This window comes from Mesoplodon densirostris, chromosome 1, assembly GCF_025265405.1.
Source record: "Mesoplodon densirostris isolate mMesDen1 chromosome 1, mMesDen1 primary haplotype, whole genome shotgun sequence".
NCBI lineage: Eukaryota > Metazoa > Chordata > Mammalia > Artiodactyla > Ziphiidae > Mesoplodon > Mesoplodon densirostris.
Window position 1 is genome coordinate 178,611,486 of NC_082661.1, and position 16,173 is coordinate 178,627,658.

The 16,173-nt window shown below is 48.4% G+C and overlaps 1 protein-coding gene across 1 annotated transcript in view; it reads right to left on the reverse strand.

The window, feature by feature from the left end:
* ADAMTS14 (ADAM metallopeptidase with thrombospondin type 1 motif 14) overlaps positions 1-16,173 on the reverse strand; it is a 92,435-nt gene that overhangs the window by 27,374 nt on the left and 48,888 nt on the right. Inside the window, exons 5-7 of the mRNA XM_060097439.1 lie at positions 3,966-4,049; positions 3,113-3,260; positions 1,023-1,128 (exon numbers count right to left, since the gene is read on the reverse strand). Of these exons, the coding sequence (XP_059953422.1) occupies positions 1,023-1,128; positions 3,113-3,260; positions 3,966-4,049 (338 nt within the window). The remainder of the gene's footprint in view (positions 1-1,022; positions 1,129-3,112; positions 3,261-3,965; positions 4,050-16,173) is intronic.

Below are 16,173 nucleotides of genomic sequence, written 5' to 3' on the forward strand. Positions count from 1 at the left end.
GGAGGGGCTCTGTGAGTGAAGAGTGGACATGCCCTGCCCCCCATATACAGGAAGACAAACTCCTGGCTCCAGGATATGTGGAAGCATTGGCTGCCAGGGCAGGAAGGTCCCTCAGAGGTTTCTCTGGTGTCAGCCTCCATGTTGCAGATGAGGAAACGGAGGCCCCAGAGAGAAGGTGCTACCCACCCAGTGAGGGGCAGGGCTGGGATGAAATCGCAGGGGCAGGCAGATGCAGAGAGGGACATGGCCAACCACGGATGGCAGGCTCGCCCTCGGGACTGGCCCACTGCTCTCCTTCCCATGTCCTTCCAGCTGCAGAAAAGAGCCCTTACTCTGCGTGTGGGCTGGGGGCGGGCAAGCTGGGGGCGGGTCCCGTAGCTCTGCCCTTGTGGACAGACAAGGCCAGGAGATGTGACTGTGACAGGTATATGTCACCACCAGACACTGGATGGTGGATTATTTGTTTTCTCCCAGCACGTAGCTTCTTACGCGCTTTTCTGTCCCGTTCTCCACCGCAGCCCTATTTCTAGAACAGGGCCTGGCACACCGCAGGTGCTCAAGAAATACTGGTTGAATGAATGAATGAACATGCTCTAAACCAAGTCCGGGCCTGAGGATCACACAAGCCCGCCACCTGCTTGGCCCGAGGCCTGGCTCTAAGTGCCCCTGTTTATGATGGACTCAGGCCAGGGCTCCATCGCGGAGCACTAGGAGGGCCTTGAGGAGTGGCTGAGAGGGAGGGATAGAGGCCACCCAGAGAGGAGAGCACTGCCTATAAGGCGACACTGCTACTGGCCTGCCAGAGGCAGGGCCACATCTGGCCTCCCAAGGCCCTGGATTTGGGGCTGGGCCCAAGGCAGGCCCAGAATTGCTGTCTGGGCCTCAGGGCTCCCCCCCCATTGGGGCAGCTCCTCTGGCATCTCCCTGGACACTGGGAAGGGGGTCCCAACTGGGGCAAAGCCTCCCACACCCGCAGACCTCCGCAGAGCTCAAGGCACAACTCGCCCCTCGGTGCCACTTACACGTGGCCAGTCTCGTGGGCCACCACGAAGGCCGAGGAAAAGCCATCTTCGTGGTTAAGGGCACAGCTTCTCAGGGGGTGGCACATGCCAGTAACAGGCGCGTACCCTGCCAGGGAGAGGGAGAGAGGGCAGAGAGAGAGGTCACGTGCAGGTGAGGTAGGACTTGACGAGGTCTGTGCCGAGCCAGCCACCGCAGGGACATCCAGACCTGGTCACCACCGGAGGGTCCCTGGAGGAAGAAGGATCCTTCCAACGCGCCCCCCGTGTGTATGCACCCGCAGTACAGCTCCTGGGCCAAGCTGCCCCCACATCCTAAGGCTTGCCGCCCTCCCTCCTGGCCTGCAGCTCTCTGTGCCTGTCGGCCCCGAGCCTGCATACAGCCAACTTCCGAGCTGCATCCCTCCAGCCAGTCAGTCCGCTGGTGAGTCAACAAACAAGCTCCAAATGTGTCTACGTGGGGCAGCAGGTGGCACCGTGTTAGAGACTACGGGGAAAACAGGCGCGAGCCCGCAGTCCCCCAACACACCCACACACCGGAGGGGCAGATGGCTTAGTAGGGAGACTAGGGGTCACGAGGTCAGCCTAGGTGTGGGCCTGCAGGGCCGGAGTTCAAGGAGCACAGAGGGGTGTGTGGGGCGGCTGGGGGGAAGGGCTCTGACCGAAGGGGTTGAGCAGGACCAGGGAATGACTTACAGGGGCCTAGAGCTGGGCCTGGAGGACAGCTGAGAGACTCTGGCAAGGTGGGGGGCGGGCAGGGGGAGGGGAGGACACGGGCAAGGTGCAGACACAGCTGCGCATGCCTCAGGAGCTGCGGGCAGTGCAGGGGGCCGGCACGTGGCACTGAGTAAGCAGCTTTGTGTGCAACGGGGGATGCTTCCCCGCCTCCCCAGGGCCCGTAATCAGCTGGGAGGGCAGCCTGGGCTGGGGAAGACATCTGAGGAGGGGGAGATGGTAGAGAGCGCTCCCTGCCTCGGGCTTTCAGCCAACCATGACCAGATAGCTATTCCCTGTCTTCGGAATTGCTGAAATCCTCTCTTATTTGAGATGGTTTTGGGGGCGTAACGAGAAGCTGTGGTGAGAAGGCTTCTTGGGCCCCGATTGTCCTGGAGGTCGGGATGTGCTCTACAGGGCATGCAAGTACACACGTGTATGTGTGTCTGTGTGCACGTGTGTCTGTGTGCACGTGTGTCTGTGTAGCTGCACGTGTCTGTGCATGAGTATGCATGTGTCTGTACACGTGTGTGTCTGTATGCGTGTATGTGTGTAAATCTGTTTGTGTGCGTACAAGCCTGCCTTTGGGGCTTCAGGGATTCAGACAAGCAGTCCTTCTAGTAGAGGCTGACTCTCTTCTAGCATCAAACCAGAAAACACTACAAAGCCCTCAACTTGGAGCTTGGAGATCCAGTCTGAGTTTCAGCTTTGTCTCCTCTCTGCTGTGAGGCCTAGGCAAGCCTCGTTGCCAGTCTGTGCCTTGGTTTCCCCATACAGAAACCTGGGGGTGCTCAAAGCTTCCTATGTCTGCAGAGCGCTTTCAGCCATCCTCTGTCACAGACATTGGATGCATCCCTCAGCCCTCTTAGCAGCCCGGGAATGGAGGAAGGCAAATACTACTATTTCTGCCATTCCACAGTTGGGAGGATCTCAGGAGATGAATGAGTTTGGATCACTAGGCTGGAGAGGCATGGATCTGCGGGTAGAGCAGGGCCTTCCTTTCTGAAGTCCACACCAGCCCCGCCCTAGGTGCCCCGCGGCCTGCAGTGAGGACAGAAGGATCCAATGTGGGCAGAAGCATCTTGAAGATCACTGAGGTCTTCGAGCAGCCAGGCTCCGGGATGGTGATCACAGGGCCTAGGGCCTGACTCACAGCGACCTGCAGGCTCAACCAAGGCAGCAGGGACCAGAGCGGGGCCCTTTCAGTTCCCCTGGCCCCTGAGAAACCATTCCAAAGCTCGCCTACCTGTCCAGCCAGGTCCTGTCTCCAAAGTCCCAAGGATCTTTTTGTTGCCAGAAGACCTGGCCCCAGAGACAGCCTTGGCCTCTGCCCTGCAGCTGCACACACCTGGCCACGGCAAATACAGTACCTTGCATACCTGAGGGCCCAAAGTCCTGCCGGGTGAGGAAGACGACGTGGTCATGGTGCTCCGCGTGGCCGGGGTCCTGGCGCTGCTGAGAGTGCGCCCAGCGACACACCTGCTCCAGGCTGCGAGAAGGGTTCCCACGCTCGATCAGGCTCAGGGACTAGGGGGCCAGAGAGCAGAGTGCCAGTCAGAGCCCACAGACTGCAGCAGGCACCCTGTGCTGTGCTCCCAGCAGCAGGGGACACCGAGGCCCGCAGGACAGCAGGGCCTACCCCAAGGTCACCACTGTCCCGGCTCCAGCTGCCACTGGCACACAGCCCTGTTCCGTTTTAGGGAACGTTCCTGTGCCAAGCCCTGTGCTGGGGCACCTGTCTGCTGAGAACTCACATTATTGCTAATTCCTCAAGTAACCCACAGGCAGGTGTTGTACTGAGCATCTCCTCTATGCATTCATTGTCATTAATCTCCACAACAGCCCCTAGAGGAGAGTTCTGTTTTTACTCCCGTATGGGGGAAAACAAGCAACAGAGTCCCGAACCCCCGGCCACAACCCTAGCAGGACTTGTCTCGGTCACTGGCCACCCCCCCAAGCCCCATTTTCCCCATCAATTCATGGAGCAGGACCTCCAGCTGTACAGGTTGAGGACTGTCCATTTACCTGATTGGAGGGAATTCATAAGTCCCCGCTTACCAACCCCAGATGCCTCCGCCACTGAAACCTCAATTCTACTGGTTTTGGGGTTCTAATTTTGGAAACAAAATGTTTCCTAGATGCTGTTATCCCTCCCCGATACCTTAGCTGGTCTGATGCTCTGGCCCCCCACCCCTTCTCCCTCAAACACTGCCTGTTGACACGGGCGTTTACCTGTCGGTAGCCAACCATGATCAAGCGGACAAGGGCGATGTTTATGTGGACCCCCAGGGACTCATCGTGGTAAATCTCATCCACCTTCAAGAAGAGATGAGCATGTGGTGTTAGGGAAAGCAAAAGTGCATTAAAGGCCCACTGCATGCGAGGTATCTGACACGTTATCCTGCTTCATCCTTACCATGGCTTTATCTGGCAGGCATTCCTATCCTCAGATGAAGAAACTGAGGCAGAGGGAGGCAAGATGACCTGCCCAAGGACACACAGCTAACAAGCTGCACAACTGGTTTTCAAATCCTGGCCCACCAAATTCCAACACTGAGCTCTTTCCACGAAGCCAAAGCATGAGGGGACCTGGTCTCAAACCCAACAACTCGGATGGAATCTTGTCTTTTTATATCTCTGAAGAGTCCTTCGAGAAATGTCACCCAGCTCAGGTCACTCATCCTCACAGCCCTGTGTACCTTTCCAATTGCCTCTGGAATCACCCGTCTGCTCTGCAGTACCTGGGCACTCCTCCAGGGCAAATTCAGGAGGAAAGTGGCTCTAGGGCCTTGGACCAGCAGCAGCACCACCACCTGGAGCTCGTTAAAAATGCAGAGTCTTGGGCCCAAGCCCCCAGCCACTCCCCTGTTCAGGAAGTCCTGGAACTGTGTCCATAACAGATGGACACTGCCTCTGCCTGCCCACCCCCAAGGACAAGCAGTTCACCCACGCCTGAAGATGCCTATCTCCTGAGTGGTCCCACTGGACAAGTCCATCTTTTTTTTTTTTTTTTTTTGCGGTACGCAGGCCTCTCACTGTTGTGGCCTCTCCCATTGAGGAGCACAGGGTCCGGACGTGCAGGCTCAGCGGCCATGGCTCACGGGCCCAGCCACTCCGCGGCATGTGGGCTCTTCCCGGACCGGGACACGAACCCGTATCCCCCGAATCAGCAGGCGGACTCTCAACCACTGCACCACCAGGGAAGCCCCATCTTTTTTGTTTTAAATAACTTTTATTCCTGAATATAAAGTATTTCACTCTAAAAACTCTGAAAAATACCCCAAAAAAGTAAAAGAGAAAAGTCAGAGGCGATCAAGATGGCCGAATAGTAAGACGTGAAGCTCACCTCCTCCCACAGATACATCTAAAATACATCTATATGTGGAATGATTCGCATAGAATATCTACTGAACGCTGGCAGAAGAGCTCAGAGCTCTGAAAGAGCAAGAAAATCTCCATGCAACTGGGTAGGACAAAAGAAAAAAGGAAAAAAAAAAAAAAGGAAAGTGAAAAAGGAATCAGAACAGGACCTGTGCCCCTGGGAGGGAGCTGTCAAAGAGGAAATGTTCCTGCACCTGAGGAGTCCCCTCACTGGTGGGGAGATCAGCAGGGACAGAGTGGGGCTTCGGAGCCTCGGAGGAGAACTCAGCAACGGGTCTGCAGCAGCTAGAATGCAGAGAAACCCGCACAGATGGTCAGTGCCATTGTTCTGCACTCCCCAGCCTGAGACACGTGGCCACCAGTGTGGACGGGGGCTGGGTGTGGAAGCTTGGGCTTCAGAGATCAGACCGGGGAGAGGACTAGGGTGGGCTGCGTGGGAACACCCTGAGGGGCTGGAGTCTGGTGCAACCACAATTGGGGGTGTACACAGAGGAAGCCTGGGCCGCCTTAGAGGCCAAGCACCACTGTGTGGGCGGTGTGTGTGGGCAAGGGGAGGACCAATAGCAATTCCAGCCTTTTTCCCTGTGTGAGCTCTCAGGCAGCAGGACACTGCCCACACGGGCTCCAGGAGCAGTGGCGAGCTGCCTCTGCTCCCACGGTGTGCTCCAAGTGTGCACGTGAGCTGCCGCCGCTGCCAATAACCCCATGAGCAGGCACCCGCCACTGCATCGGCACAGCCTATACCAAGGGGATAACGGCCAGCACACGCTGAGGAAAGAGGCAACATGCATCCATACTAAAAACAGCCCTCGCACCAAAAATATTAAACCCACACAAGCTACACAGGGACACTCCCACAAATAAATAGCCCTCCAAGACCACAGTAGATAATTGTTTCTCCTAAACTCACAGAATTAAGAGAAATATAAGTAAAATGAAGAAGCAAAGGAACCACTCCCAGTTGAAAGACCAAGGGAATTCACCTGAAGGAACGAACAATGAAACAGACCTCTTCACTCTAATAGACACCGATTTCAAAAAGGAGATAATGAAAATACTGGAGGAATTAAGAAAGGCTGTCGACAGAAATGCAGAGTACTGTAAAAGGGAACTAGAAACTATAAAGGGGAACCAAGAAAAATTAGAAAACTCATTTGCCAAGACGAAAAGACAACTGAAGGCAATGAATAGCAGAATAAATTATGCAGAAGAATGAATAAGTGCCCTGGAAGATAGAACAATGGAAATCACCCAATCAGGATAGCAGACAGAAAGTCAAATGAAAAAAAAATGAAAGCAATACACGATAATATATTATATGGGATAATATATTATAGGATAATATAAAGTGTGCCAATCCACCTATGGGATAATATAAAGTGTGCCTATGGGATAATATAAAGGAAAAATATAAAGCATGCCAATCTATGCATATGGGATATGCGATAATATCCTATGGGATAATATAATATCCTATAGGATATTATAAAGTGTGCCAATCTATGCATAATAGGGATTCCAGAAGGGGAAGAAAGACAAAAGGGGATTGAAAATGTATTTGAAGAAATTATGGCTGAAAACTTCCCAAACTTAAAGAAGGAAACAGATATCCAGGTACAGGAAGCACAGAGGGTCCCAAACAAGATAAACCCAAACACACGTACACCAAGACATATTATAATAAAAATGACAAAGTTAAAGAGAGGGTTCTAAAGCCATCAAGAGAAAAACAAAGAGTTAGTTACAAGGGAACCCCCATAAGGGTATCAGCTGATTTCTCTACAGAAACATTGCAGGCCAGAGAAGAGCGGCATGATATATTCAAAGTCCTGAAAGGGAAAAATCTGCAACCTAGGATACTCTAACCAGCAAGACTGTCATTTAGAATAGAAGGAGAGATAAAGTATTTCTCAGAGAAGCAAAAACTAAAAGAATACAGAAATACAAAACCTATCCTGAAGGAAATATTGAAAGATCATCTCTAAATAGAAAAGAAGTAAGAATATATAGGAAAGAGAAAATCACAATTGGAAAGCAAATCACCTAAATAAACCAGTCCACAGATTAAAAAACAAATCAAAAAACCTCTGTGAAAGTGATGATAACCACAATGAATAGCAAAAGGATGAACACAAAGATGTAAAAGGACATCAAAATCATGAAAAGTAGGGGAGGAGAGTAAGAAAATGTAGATTTTTTTTTCATTTCCTAGAATGTGTTTGAGTCTATATGATTACCAGTCTAAGGCAAGTAGAAACAGGATGGGGTTAACATACTTGAAAAACAGGGTAACCACAAATCAAAAACATACAAGAGATTCACAAAAAACAAAAGAACATAAGCATAACACAAAAGAAAATCATCAAGCAACAAAAGGAAAAACAAAAAGAAAAAGAAAGGGACAGAGAAGAAATATAAAATCAACCGGAAAACAAGGTTAACATGACAATAAATACATATCTATTCAAAAGTACCTTAAATGTCAGTGGACTAAATGCTCCAATCAAAAGACACAGAGTGGCAGATTGGATAAAAAAATAAATAAATAAGCAAGAGCCTACAATATGTTACCTACAAAAGACCCACTTTAGGGCTAAGGACACACATAGATTGAAAGTGAGGGGATGGAAAAAGATATTTCATGCAAACAGAAATGAAAAGAAAGTGGGGGGTCACAGTACCCATATCAGACAAAATAGACTTTAAAATACAGGCCATAAAGAAAGGTAAAGAAGGACACTATATAATGATAAAAGGATCAATACAAGAAGAGGATTTTACACTTGTCAACATTAATGCACCTAATGTAGGAGCACCCAAATAAATAAAACAAATACTAATAGACATAAAGGGGGAAACTGACAAGAATACAATAATAAGAGGAGACTTTAACACCACACTCATATCAATGGACAGATCTTCTAGACAATCAATAAGGCAACAGAGATCCTAAATGATACAACAGAACAGTTAAGACTTAATTGATATTTTCAGGACATTACATCCAAAATAACCAGAATACACATTCTTTTCAAGTGCACATGGAACATTCTCTAGGATTGACCATATACTAGGGCATAAAACAAGCCTCAACGAATTTAAGAATATAGAAATTATCTCAAGCATCTTTTCTGACCACAACAGCATGAAACTAGAAATCAACCACAAAAAAAGAAACGAGAAAAAAACAATTACACGGAAACGAAACAACATGCTACTAAAAAACCAATGAGTCAACAATGAAATCAAAGAGAAAATTAAAAAACACCTTGAGACAAATGACAATGAAAACACAACCATACAAAATCTATGGGATGCTGCAAAAGCAGTTCTTAGAGGGAAGTTCATAGTGATACAGGCCTTCCTCAAAAAACAAGAAAAATCTCAAATAAACAACCTAAACTACCACTTAAAAGAATTAGAACGAGGGCTTCCCTGGTGGCACAGTAGTTAAGAATCTGCTTGCCAATGCAGGGGACACAGGTTCGAGCCCTGGTCTGGGAAGATCCCACATGCCGTGGAGCAAATATGCCCGGGCACCACAACTACTGAGCCAACGCTCTAGAGCCCGCGAGCCACAACTACTGAAGCCTGCACACCTAGAGCCCGTGCTCCACAGCAAGAGAAGCCACCGTAATGAGAAGACTGTGCACTGCAACGAAGAGTAGCCCCCACTCGCCGCAACTAGAGAAAGCCCACGCACAGCAACAAAGACCCAACTCAGCCAAAAATAAATAAATTTATTAAAAAAAAAAGAATTAGAAAGAGAAGAACAAACAAAACCTAAAGTCAGCAGAAGGAAGGAAATAATAAAGATCAGGGGGGAAATAAATAAAATAGATTTAAAAAACAATAGAGGGACTTTCCTGGTGGCGCAGTGGTTAAGACTCCGTGCTCCCAATGCAGGGGGCCCAGGTTCGATCCCTGGTCAGGAAACTAGATCCCACAGGCATGCCGTAACGAAGGAGCCCATGAGCCACAACTAAGGAATGCACCTGCCGCAACTAAGACCCAGCACAACCAAATAAATAAATAAATAAAGATATTTTTTTTTTTAATAGAAAAAAATCAATAAAGCCAAGAGCTCGTTCTTTGAAAGGGTAAAGAAGACTGACAAACCTCTGGCCAGGTTCACCAAGAAGAAAAGAGAGAGAACCCAAATAAATAAAATAAGAAATGAAAACGGAAACATAACAATGAATACCACAGAAATACAAAAAACCCTAAGGGAATACTACAAAAATTTATATGTCAACAAATTTGACAACCTAGAAGAAATGGACAAGGATCTAGAAACATACAGCTCACCAAAACTGAATCAAGAAGAAACAGATAATTTGAACAGACCAATCACTAGAGCTGAAATAGAATCTGTAATTTAAAAATTCCCTACAAATAAAAGTCCAGGACTAGATGGCTTCATAGGCGAATTCTACCAAACATACAAAAAAGAATTTATACTGATCCTTCTCAAACTCTTCCAAACAACTGAAGAGGAGGGAACACTCCTAAAGACATTCTATGAAGCCACCATCACCCTGATACCAAAACCAGACAAAGACACCACCAAAAAAGAAAATTACAGGCCAATATCGTTGGTGAATATAGATGCGAAAAGTCTCAACAAAATATTAGCAAACCAGGCTTCCCTGGTGGCGCAGTGGTTGGGAGTCTGCCTGCCAATGCAGGGGACACGGGTTCGTGCCCCGGTCCGGGAGGATCCCACATGCCACGGAGCAGCTGGGCTCGTGAGCCATGGCTGCTGAGGCTGCACGTCCAGAGCCTGTGCTCCACAACAGGAGAGGCCACAACAGTGAGAGGCCCGCGTACCGTAAAAAAAAAAAAAAAAAAAAAAAATTAGCAAACCGAATCCAACAACACATAAAAATAATCACACACCACGACCAAGTGTGATTCATCCCAAGTTCAAAAGGATTGTTCAACATATGTAAATCAGTCAATGTGATACATCACATAAACAAAAGAAAAGACAAAAACCACATGATCATCTCAATAGATGCAGAAAAAGCATTTGACAAAATTCAACATCCATTTATGATAAAAATTCTTACCAAAGTGGCTACAGAGGGAACATATCTCAATATAATAAAAGCTATTTATGACAAACCCACAGCCAATATAATACTCAATGGTGACAAGCTGATAGCCTTCCCACTAAAATCTGGAACAAGACAAGGATGTCCACTCTCACCTCTTCTGTTCAACATAGTACTGGAAATCCTAGCCACAGCAATCAGACAAGAAAAAGAAATAAAAGGTATCCAAATTGGAAGGGAAGAGGTAAAATTGTCATTATAGGCAGATGACATGATTCTATATAGAGACAACTCTAAAGACTCCACACAAAAACTACTAGAACTGATAAATGAATTCAGCAAGGTAGCAGGATCCAAGATTAACATACAGAAATTGGTTCCATTTCTTTACACTAACAATGAAAAATCAGAAAAGGAATGTAAAAAAACAATACCTTTCAAAATCACAACCCCCAAAATAAAATACTTAGGAATAAACCTGACCAAGGAGGTGAAAGACTTATATGCTGACAACTATAAATCATTAATAAAGGAAACTGAAGATGATTCAAAGAAACGGAAAGACATCTATGCTCTTGTATAGGAAGAATTAATATTGTTAAAATGGCCATACTACCCAAAGCAATCTACAGATTTTTAATGCGATCCCTATCAAATTACACATGACATTTTTCACAGAACTAGAATAAATAATCCTAAAACTTATATGGAACCATAAAAGACCCAAAATTGCCAAAGCAATCGTGAAGAAAAAGAACAAAGCAGAAGGCATAACCCTCCCAGACTCCAGACAATACTACAAAGCTACAGTAATCAAAACAGCATGGTTTTGGCACAAAAACAGACATATGGATCAGTGGAACAGAACAGAGAACCCAGAAATAAACCCACACACCTATGGTCAATTAATCTTCAACAAAGGAGGCAAGAATATACAATGGGAAAAAGAGTCTCTTCAGCAAGTGGAGTTGGGAAAGCTGGACAGCTGCATGTAAATCAATGAAGTTAGAACACACCCTCACACCATACACAAAAATAAACTCAAAATGGCTTAAAGATTTAAACATAAGACATGACGCCATAAAACTCCTAGAAGAGATCCTAGGCAAAACATTCTCTAACATAAATCATAGCAATGTTTTTCTTAGGTCAGTCTCCCCAGGCAATACAAATAAAAGCAAAAATAAACAAATGGAACCTAGTCAAACTTACAAGCTTTTGCACAGCAAATGAAACCATAAAAAAATGAAAAGACAACCTACAGAATGGGAGAAAATATTTGCAAACAATATGACCGACAGGGCTTAATTTCCAAAATATACAAACAGCTCATACAACTCAACAACAAAAAAACAAACAACCCAATAGAAATATGGGCAGAAGACCTAAATAGACATTTCTCCAAAGAAGAAATACAAATAGCCGACAGGCACATGAAAACATGCTCAACATAGCTAATTATTAGAGAAATGCAATTCAAAACTACAAAGAGGTACCACTTCACACCAGTCAGAATGGCCATCATTAAAAAGTCTAGAAACAATAAATGTTGGAGAGGGTGTGGAGAAAAGGGAACCCTCCTACACTGTTGGTGGGAATGTAAGTTGGTGCAGCCACTGTGGAAAACAGTATGGAGGTTCCTCAGAAAACTAAAAATAGAATTACATATGATCCAGCAATCTCACTCCTTGGCATATATCCAGACAAAACTCTAATCCAAAAAGATACATGCACCCCTATGTTCACAGAGGCACTATTCACAATAGCCAAGATGTGGAAACAACTAACTGTCCATCGACACATGAATGGATAGAGAAGATGTGGTACATATATACAATGGAATACTACTCAGCTATAAAAAAGAACAAAATAACGCCATTTGCAGCAACATGAATGCAACTAGAGATTACCATACTAAATGAGGTATGTCAGAAAGAGAAAGACAAATACCATATGATATTACTTATATATGGAATCTAAAATACAACACAAATGAACCTATCTATGAAACAGAAACAGAAACAGACTCACAGATACAGAGAACAGACTTGTAGTTGCCAAGGGGGAGGGGGTTGGGGGAGGGATGAACTGGGAGGTTGGTGTTAGCAGGTGTAAGCTATTATATATGGAATGGATAAACGACAAGGTCCTACTGCATAGCACAGAGAACTATACTGAGTATCCTATGATAAACCATAATGGGAAAGAATATTAAAAATGAATGTATGTATGTATAACTGAATCACTTCGCTGAACAGCAGAAATTAACACAACATTGTAAATCAACTATACTTCAATTAAAAAAAAAAGCTCCCAAGTTATGAAAAGAAAAAAGTTGTCTCCTATTATATATTAGCCAGATATATAATAACTATGGTTAACACGGCTTCCTGCCGTGTGCGTGTGTGTGTGTGTGTGTGTGTGATTTTTACAAAATTGGAATCATGCTGAATATACTGTTTGTATTTTTCTTATTTCCTGAAGCATCATTCTGTGGATTTAAAAGCATCACCTCTAATGTCTACAGGTGATGGGCCATCACTTACGTAACTACTCCCCTAGGAGAAGTGACTTGTCCAGGAGGAGAAATGACGTGGTCAGCAAGTCAGTGTCAGTACACAGCAGTGTAGCTGCCAGGAGCCAGAGTCCTGGGTTCAAACCCCAGCCTTGCCTCTTAGGATCTGGATGCCTTGGGGCACATCAGGTAACTCCTTAGAACCTCTGTTTCTGTAGACTGGGGATCATAATGGCTGTCGTGAGGCTGGCACGTGGATGCTCATGCCAACTCAACATCTGGGGATTATGAGTGAGCCCCACAGGCAGAGAGGCCCACGGGCACGGTCAATGATGGAGGCAGAAGTGGAACCAGCCTCTGACTCCTGCCCACATGGCTTCCCGGGAGCGGGGATGGAGATTCATGCATGACCCTGTTCTCACCATTTCACCTCTCCACGCCCTTCAGCTCATGAGCAAAGGAACCAGCCTACAACCCACAAAGGGACTGCTGTCTACCCGATGGAGAGGGACAGTGTGGCCAACCCTACATATGAGAGTCCCATGGGGAGGGGAAGGCCAGCAGGGGGGACCAGAGGTCTGCTCCTGTGTTGACGCACCCCTCCTGCGACACAAGAACAGAGGCCCAGTCTACTCTCCCACACCTGGCAGCTGCCCCAACCCATGAGCGTGCAGACTCCAGAGCAGCCAGCACCAGGCTTCCCCCAAGGGCCTGCCTGGCACCCATGTCTGACCCCAACTGAGACCAGAGACCAGTGCCTGCTGGGGGACAGCAGGCCCCACAAACCCCATCACACATAACAGTGGCAAGTCCGATGGGTGGGAGCACCTCCCTCCACCCTCCTCCCCTCTCCTGCAGGAGCAAAGACATCATGGGAGCAAAGTGGCCAAATGCATAAATAGATGATGTCCTTCTCCACCCGCCTGCCCCGCCTCATCCTAGGAGAACATGCACACATTTTCTCCCTCACAGAATTCCAACCTGAGTACTCTTTGCTGACCCACTGAACCGACACTCGATCTGCAGTAGGATGACTCAAATAAGCCCAACATCTCAGCCCCTGCAACACCAGTACATGGCCTTCCTTCTACACAAGGGTGTGGCCAGTGTCTCATACCTCCCTGATGGTGCCCTGTAAGAGTGCAGACCAAGGATGGGGTCACAAGCAATGCATGCTCCACACAGCCACATCTGTACACCTTGTATACATGTGTAAACCCACCAGTGACCCCAGGGCAGGGGAAGGGAGCAGTCACTGGGTACATGGGCGGGGCATCTGCAGGGCCTCTGGCCATCTAGAGTACCCAGGCCATTGCCTTCCTGCTCTCCTCTGTCTCCAAAGTGGACCAGGCAGATTGCTGCCAGAATCCTGCCACATTACTCATTACTGTCCCACACTCCGCCGGCCAAAGCCACTCTTCACGGGCTGCAGTGACCCCTGCTCTACACTGCATCTCCAGGCCGGGACACTGGGAGGTACTCACAGAACTGGAAAGGGGGCTGCTGCTCTCTGAGCAGGAGGAAGAATCAGAGCCTGAGTGCCCAGTACAGGTAGGGGGTTGAGTGGGGCCTCCTGACACCGACTCCCACTCCCAGGTAACTGGCCCAGATGCAAATACTGAGCAAGCAGAAAGGGACATACCATCTGGAGAGACCACTCAGCGCTCTGAAATAATCTGGACACTACAGGCTTCCGGTCACTGGTGTATTAATCTGGTGGCGCAGACCCCTCGTGCCCCACCCCGGGGGTCAGGGGAGAGGAAGAGGGTGCTTGTGGGAAGGAGGGTCAGACAGGTCTTACTGGAGGAGCCAGAATGATCCTTGACTGAGAAGGTCATTGACCCTTTGGGGATGGGCAGAGGCTTGATGCAGGAGAGAGGAACGTGGGAACCGTGGGGAGCCACCAAGAGAGCCCCAAGGCCACTGGCAGTCAAGGTAACTGAGGCCAATCCCCACGTGACGGGGAGTTTCTTCCCAGCCCATGCCCGCACACCTCCAGCAACAGGGCACTCTCGGCCATTAGAAAGCTCTCTGTGCCATGAGCCCCATTCGGCCTTCCTGTCCACCTCCCCATCTGGCCTCAAGTCTCCCTCTTGAAGTTTCATTGAGCGCATCGGCTCCATTCCTGGAGACAGATGGTCACCACGGACTCCCAGGGACTCCTCTCTAAGCTCACATCAGTCAAAGAGAATGTCTTACAGGCAGCAAGACAGAAGACAGATTACTCACCAAGGAAGGACCATTGCGTTGGGAGTAGGTTTTCAACAGTAACAAGGGAGACCCTGAAGTAACACCATCAAAGCACCATGACAAAGAAGCCATCAGGGCTTCCTTGGTGGCGCAGTGGTTGAGAGTCCGCCTGCCGACGCAGGGGACATGGGCTCGTGCCCCGGTCCGGGAAGATCCCACATGCCGCGGAGCGGCTGGGCCCGTGAGCCATGGCCGCTGAGCCTGCGTGTCCGGAGCCTGTGCTCTGCAACGGGAGAGGCCACAACAGTGAGAGGCCCGCGTACCGAAAACAAACAAACAAACAAAAAGAAGCCATCAACCTAGAATCCTGGACCCAGCGAACCATCTTTTAAGAACCATAATGAAATAAAGACATTATCGAGTGAAAGAAAACTGTGACTGGCACACGGACCCACTAAAGGATCTGCAGGTAAGGAAGATGGAAGGCAGCCTAAATACGAGAATGCATGTATAGTTTTGAGCCTGTGATACGAGCAGGGTTCCACAATGAGATAGTCTGGTATCTTCTTATATTAAATAAGGATAATGAAAATGAAGCAGTTCAATTTTCTCCCATATTCTGCCCCCCCAAAAGTAGGGTTGGCCCTGTCACTCCAGGGGTCTGGTCTGTCTCTGGGGCCCTGGCTCATCTGTACACACCCTTATTAGCCCTTGAGTGGGGACCTCAGTGGCTTTGATTCAGCTGGAGCTACGCTGACACTCTGCACAGGCCAAGGAGGGGGCTGTACAGGGCTGCCGTGTCCAGCAGAACCAGAGAGGCTGTGGGCACATGGGTTCCACCCACAGCCCTGAACTGGTGCCCCAGCAAGGAGATGAGGCTGCCCGAGAGAACCAGGACCCCAGCCCTCTGGAATAAACACAGAGCTGCTCCCTGACCGGCTCCAGCCTGGCTGTGCACTCAAGGCCTGGCTCTGTCAGCCTCTGCCTGCCACGGCTGTCTCCCAGATGCCAGAGGTGAGGCCAGCTGGCCAGCTCAGGGGAGTTCAAGTGTTGCTTCCAATGGTTGTGGGAAAAAGCATGACTGCTGCCAGACACACTCATGGGGCAGAAAAGAACACTGCGTCTGGTCTCCCTGCTCCCCCGACCTCAGCCAAGTTCAAGACCAAGACCCCCCGACCCAGGTTAGAGTTCCACATAACATATTGGCCTGGGATGGCTCTTGGCTGTGTATCAGAAAAACAAGCACAGCTCAGGCCTCCCTCTGGCCAAGGGGAGACGAAACAGCAGAAGCGAGAGG